We start from the raw sequence: 6,680 nt of genomic DNA, 5'->3' as shown, positions 1-6,680 counted from the left end.
TTAGCTTCCAGGTCATATTTTATTTTTATAGAAGCAGCAAATTTACAGTCACAGGGACAGGTCTTCTAGAGTAGGCACAGTGCCTGTGGCTGCAAGAGCCTAATAGGGGAGACTCATGCCTTTCTCCTTGGTCCCCATGACCAAAGAGGGGTGGGGCAGAACACACATCATACACTGCTACATCCATCCCACCCTTCTTCCCTTTCAGTTAACAGTCAAGAACTCATTCTTCCAGCCGAATAAAGTGACCACAACTCTGATTTTACAGAAACCTTCATTCAGCCAAGAACCCAGGAACTCTGGAGGGGAGAAGCTTACTATTACTTTCCTGGCACAATTTGAACCTCACCTAAAGCCACCTCATGGATAGTGACATGACAAGGAAAAGCTGGAATTCAGCTTACTGCACTGAAAGACAGCCTCTTTCCAGGCAAGATGTTACTGGAGCCAAACCTTAACCTGAGGCTGGTGTGAGTACAATTTCTTCCCTTCCAAGCCCAAGGTTCTGGGTAGGGTCTGTGAAGGGCTGATTTTGGTTATAGGACTAAGGTGCAGGCATCTTTGAGCAGTGGCTTTGGGATAGAGGCTCTACTGGTGGATGGGTCGCAATTTCATTGTTGGACGAACCTTGCTCAGGTTAACCATTCACCTACAGCAAGTAGAGTCATCAGTCTAGCACTGAGCAGGACATGTGTGCATCTAACCAGGAGAGCTTGCGCCAGAATCTACAGGCTTTGCAAACTAAAGAATGATGTTTACTTTTCCTTCTGTCTCCTCCAGAGGCCAAAGGGGTAAGATGGTTCCTTGGCCTTTGAATGCCACAAGTGCACCAGCCCTCATGGGACCAAATGACACTATGCATATGCCAAGTCCTGCATGGCACAGAACATACTTCAGTCAAAGCATGATTCTAAGAATTTTGGTACTTGGAGAGACTAGATGGGTGCTTCTTTCCCCAGTATAGATGAGCCTTTCTGAAAACTTAAGGACCTTAAATGATGATCTCTAAATGTCACCTAGATTGTTTATTTTTCCTTTGATTTTCAACACAAACAAGGCTTTTCATAGGTTTTGCAATCCTAGTGTGAGACAGAAAGGCTCCAGGGACAAATGAGGAAACTGCAGCTTAGAGGGACAAATGGACCCATGGCTGTACAGCTTGCTGAAACAGAGCAGGGACTGAAAACTAGGTCCCCTGACTCCAATATCATCACCGCCTGACTCAGCTCTTGATTTCTGGCTTCCTTTCAGGACTTGGTTCCCTCTGAGACTCTGGGTTTTCAGCGTCAGGCAGTTCTTAAGTGGAGTTGCACAAACAACCACGCTTCAATAACAAGGCAGAAGGACCTTGGAAGGTCCCTTCCCTCTGGAACGGAAATGGAGCTAACTTTCTCTGAGCTTGGGATTTGTAAGGCACTGAAATTAACTTACAGCGGGGGCAGGGTGAATGAAAACGGGGATGAGTGGCTGGAGAAATCCAGTGATGCACTTTCCTTCCTGCCCCACAGTCAGGCTCCTCACAGAAGCACAATGGTGGACTCCACTTCCCCAGTTAATGTAATGGCCCCACCCCCATGCTGCAGAGTGCACACACCCCCACCTTGACTAATGTGGGTTCTGGGACAAGAGAAGACCCGGAAGGTTGGAGCCAGGAAGAATGAGCCTAGGCCAGGCTAGGCTTCCATCTTGAGATGTCTTCTCCAGGACGATAGTCCTGAGTGGACTTGTCAATGAGTAGGGTGGCCTGAGGGCCTGAGTGCACAGGAGGAAGGGGCAGGACAGCAGAGGGAACTTTGGAATGGACCTGGCTTTGGCACAACACATCTTGGGTCTATTTGCCCCACATGTGGCCCTCCTGAGACCCAGGGGTGGAGAGGAGCCTTTCTTCTTCCCATGAGAGGCTCTTCTGGCTGACTCGGGCAGTGGCCCTGCTACTCCAGGGTGTCTCCATCATTCCAGACAAACCTGTGCGCAGGTGACCTAATGGAAAGCCTTTCTAGGCTCAACCGCTGAATCTAAAGCACTGTGATATTGAATGGGAAGCAACCAGAACAGCTCTGCCATTGAATAGGTGTTTGACTTACGTGACATCCTGCAGGTAGGTATTACTGCCCTGTTCCCCTTTCCCCCAACAGCTGAAGAGACTGGGGCACAGAGGGGCTAAGTGACTCGCTTCAGTCACACAACTAATGAGTGGCTAAACTGGGACCCAGACTCAGGTTTTGCCTGACTCCAAATCCCAAGTTCTCTCCACTAGGCTGGCTGCCCTGGAAGCCAGGGGAAGGCCATCAGGGTTGTCTGGGTAGGACTTCTGGAGGGGTTTCTTTCTAAAAATGTGGGTCTGGGAAAGCAGCCAAGCTGGAGCGAAGGGAACACATGTCCACCCACAAGAGTCTGCCTCTCCAGGTGACAGGCCCTGGCTCAGTGCCTTGCGGCCTTGCAGATCTTGTCGTATACCTCGGGGAAGGCGTCCTGGCAGCCAAGCTGCTTGCGCAGCTTGTGATACAAGGAGCCATCAAACATCTCCCAGAACTCCTCTCGGTTCATGTAGCAGTCGGCATACAGCATTTGGAATCTGCACAGGGAGAGACACGGTAAGAACACAGGGATGCAGCATCAGGAGACACAGGGAGGAGATGTTGGTGAGAAGAGCCATGTGGGCCCTCCACCCTGGCCCACTCACCCATGCACACTCCGCACGAACTTCTCTAGCTGCCTCATGCAGGACCTGGCCTCGAAGTGCTTCACATGTGGCTCCCCATATGCTCCTATGTCCACGTATAGCTCAGTCTCGTCGCCCTTGGGGTGCACCAGGCCTGGCTGGCTGGGCAGGATGAATGGGCACAGCCAGATGGGGTAGACCTGGAGAGGTAGGAAGTAGGTATTGGGGATTTTTCTTCAGCAGGTCCTACCCCCACCTATCCAATGGGAGGCTTTGCAGCATTCTCTAAGGGGCCTCTCCTGGCATCAGCTTCCCATCCCAGTCCTGGCTGAGACACTCTAACTCCACCACTTGGAGGGTGTACTGAAGCAGTTCATGGAAGTGTTTGTCACCAGGTCCTATGACCCTCACTCTAGGGGCCATTGCTAAGCAGCTGAGGCCACTGCAGGCATGGGGACAAGGTCCTCATTTTATAGTTGGTCCAGTGTGCCAAGGGGCCCACGGTACAGGGGAGAAGGCATGGATTCCATGGGCCCATGCCCACCCACTCGCCCAGCTCACATGGATGTCATTGTGGAAGGTGTGCAGGGCCTGCGACAGGCACTTCATGGGCACCAGCATGTCTTGTACCACATGGTGCTGCTCATACAGCTTACGCAGAGTCTCGCCCTGGGTCAGCTTCAGGAGGGAGATCTTAGGAGGCACCATCCACCCAAAGAGGTAGCGGAAGATGGGGTTGTTCCCAAAGGGGATGATGTCCTGAAAGATAAAGGTTGGGGATGGAGAGAAGGAACAAAGGGTTGAGTGCCTCCATGTGTAAGGGCTGGGTCAGATCCTTGGTCTATGCTAAACACGAGGACTCTAGGGCACACTCCTTCCATTTGGAGTGGGTGAGGATACCCAGCACTTTACCAGATGATCTGGGTTTGATTGCCAGCTCTGCCATTTACCAACTGTGATGACCTTGGGCTAGTTACTTAACTTCTGTGAGTTCATTTTCCTTATCTGTGAAAAGGGACTTGAGGCTAATGAGATCAAATGGAAGCCACCCCGCTCAATGCCTAGAATAAAATGATAAGGTGGCTATCATTCCTATTCTCATTATTGAGGTCAGCGTGGCTGATACCAAACAGGCATTCCATGAATGTTTGAGAAATGAATGCTGCTGAATGAGAAGAGGAATACTCAGCGAGATTAAGCCATTTCCCTAAGGTCACACAGCAGGGAAAGCTCCTGGTAGGTGAAAGGTAGATGAAGTTTGGCAAAGACTCAAGGAGGGCACCACCTCCTGGTCCCTGGCTCATACTCATCCTCCTAGCTTTAGGTCCCAATGTCTTCCTGAGTCACCAACATCCAGCTGGTACCCCATCCCATAGCTCCTAGAGACCTTGAAACCAAGGATGCTCTTTGGTCCATAAGGTCAGATGCCAGTTTCCATGCTGAACACCAGGGATACCAGGGTGATGGAGATGCAATTCCTCTCCTCAACATGTGCCCCCATGGATGAAGGCGACAGGCCACAGAACTGTAGTGTGGAGGAGCAGGGACAAAGAGGGGCAGAGACAGCTCCTAAGAGCGTCCCATCAGACTTGGGACCCAAAGAAGTCCCACATGCCAACATGGAAGGCGAGTGACTGGAATCACAGACCACTCCCATGAGGGCAGGGACCTGTCTCTCTCTTTTCTGCCAGATCCCTATACCATACCAATGCCCGGCACAGCAGGAACTTGGTGTGCAATAGCACAGCATTGACTCTTCCTTTGGATGTTTTTGGAAAAGTTACACAGCCCAGAGCAGAAATCTCTAGAGTACAAAGGTGAAGTCCACCTTCACATCTCTGATCCTGCTCCCTCCTACACTGACCTCCCCCCACCCAGGAGCAATCATCAGTAGGAATAATTTGTGTACACGTCCAGAGATCTTAGGTGTACGGACAAGCAGATGGGCTTTTTGAAAAATCGAACCCTGGTGGTATTTTAGTGCGCCCTGCTCATGACTGTGTCCTGCACATCAGAACACAGAATGCTAACACATTCTGTCATGGGCGCCTGGAGCTGCACTATGAGGACCACAAAGTCAGCCTACCATAGTCACGGCCGTCCATTTACGTGTCTGTAGTCACTGTTAGGCTATGAGGGAAGAGCAGTTGTTAGCGACACTGTATCCCTACTCTGGCCCTTTCCACAAACTGTACTGAGCCCTGTTCTACTGCATGGATGCAGCATTATTTATTTAATCAGCTCTACACTAACGTTTACTCAATGTAGATTATTTCCAGATGCTTTTGCACATGTGTCATTGCCCACTAATACATAAATTATTGGTAAGATAAATTCCTAGAAATGGAAAATCCTAGATCAAACAGTGTGTGCATTTTAATGGAAATTTCATGAGTTTGTATCATTTTATACTCTTCTAAATAACAGTAGACCACCACTCCCACACCCCCACCAGTACAGTGTGTCATCACACTTCTAGATCTCTGTGAGACCTCCACTCCTCGCTCTCAAGACTGCATCACCTTTCAGCTACTGAGTCAGCTGAAACTCCCCCTTTTCCTGTTAACCTCAAAAAGCCCTCTGCCCTTTTTGCAGTACTGGGGTTTTGCTAGGCAGGTGCTATACCACTTGAGCCATACTTCTAGCCTTTTATACTCTGGTTATTTTGGAGATAAGGTCCCCCATTTTTGCCAGGCTGGACCACAATCTTCCTACTTTACACATCCTGACATAACTGGGATGACAGGCAGAGAAATGCTACCATGCCCAGCTTTTTTTTGTTTAGATGGAATCTTGCAAACTTTTTTTTGCTGGGGCTGGTCTAGAACTGCAGCCCTCTAGATCTTAACCTCCTGCACAGCTGGAATGATAGGCGCATGCCACCAGGGCCAGCTATTAGTTGAGTTGGGGTCTTGTGAACTATTTGCCCAGGCTGGCTTCGAACCATGATCTTCCCCATCTCAACCTCCCAAGTACAGGCATAAACCACGGGCACCCAGCTTTTCTGAAAGTCCATATTTTAAACACTGTACTCTGCCCTCTCCTTTCCTGCCTCTGGCCACCCCATTACTTATGCTGTCCCTTAGTGACCTGGGGTCCAATTTCCATGTCCATTTTCACTCCTGGTCATGTCCTGCCAACAGGCTAGGACTACTCACTCCAGGGACCTTTCCTGTAGCCTCTTCCCTCCTCAGCCCCCTGCTCACCTGCTGCCCTTGACTGGTATTTGTGTCCAGCCTGCTGCTGGCCACCTCTGCTCTGGTAGGCTGCAGGGCCCTACCACATCCAAGGGACCCAGCCCACCATAGATCCAGGGGCCCAGCTTGAGCCAGGACCCCCAATCCCAAGGCAGGCCCTTTGGCAACAGCTTCCTACAGAACATAAATGAACATGGACCCCAGCAGCTCCTTTCTCATGGGAGGAAGGCTGCCACCCTGGGTGGGGAAGCATGCATTTGAACTTGTGTGTTACTCCTCTCCAGATGTGTTTCAGCTTCTACAGCCCCACCTTAGATGGCAGTACTCCACCCATTCCCCAAGCTGTGGGGAGTGGTGGCTGCTGATAGAACTAACTCCCTTTCAGAACAGCTGCCCCTGGCAGAAGGGAGCAGCCTACTGCCAGGTCAGGCAGAGCACAGGCTGCTCGAGGGGCCAGGGTGTGGTATAAAGTCCAAGCCCGCTGGCCTCAAGTTGCACAACTCTGAGGGTTATCTCATCCCATCCCAAAGCTTCCTGTGGGGGTTGGCTGAGGCCTTTGTGACTGCACCACAGTTTGACTTTGCCCAGTCCTACTTTCTTGTTCCTCCACACTTGTAAGTCCAAGGATAAACTTCTGTTATGCAAACACAGGCTTAAAACATCTACTTTTCCAGATTCTTCTTAAATGAAGGCAGTGCAGACTGCTGTTTATTTCAACAGCACAAAAATATAAGACGAACTTCACTTTGAATCTTGGCTGTGTGTAGTGGTTTAAAACCTGTCCAGATTCTTCACTATGCCTTCCTGAGGAGGTGGAGTTT

General features: G+C 50.3%; 1 protein-coding gene across 1 annotated transcript in view; it reads right to left on the bottom strand.

The window, feature by feature from the left end:
- The window catches only part of Dhcr24 (24-dehydrocholesterol reductase), a 29,136-nt gene continuing 22,456 nt past the window's right edge, over positions 1 to 6,680 (bottom strand). The window contains exons 7-9 of the mRNA XM_020157189.2: positions 3,224 to 3,421; positions 2,684 to 2,862; positions 1 to 2,575 (exon numbers count right to left, since the gene is read on the bottom strand). Of these exons, the coding sequence (XP_020012778.1) occupies positions 2,422 to 2,575; positions 2,684 to 2,862; positions 3,224 to 3,421 (531 nt within the window). The 3' untranslated portion in view covers positions 1 to 2,421. The remainder of the gene's footprint in view (positions 2,576 to 2,683; positions 2,863 to 3,223; positions 3,422 to 6,680) is intronic.

This window comes from Castor canadensis, chromosome 7 (genome assembly GCF_047511655.1).
Source record: "Castor canadensis chromosome 7, mCasCan1.hap1v2, whole genome shotgun sequence".
Taxonomy (NCBI): domain Eukaryota; kingdom Metazoa; phylum Chordata; class Mammalia; order Rodentia; family Castoridae; genus Castor; species Castor canadensis.
The sequence above is the reverse complement of the archived record's forward strand: the minus strand, read 5'-3'. Positions and strand labels throughout refer to the sequence as shown.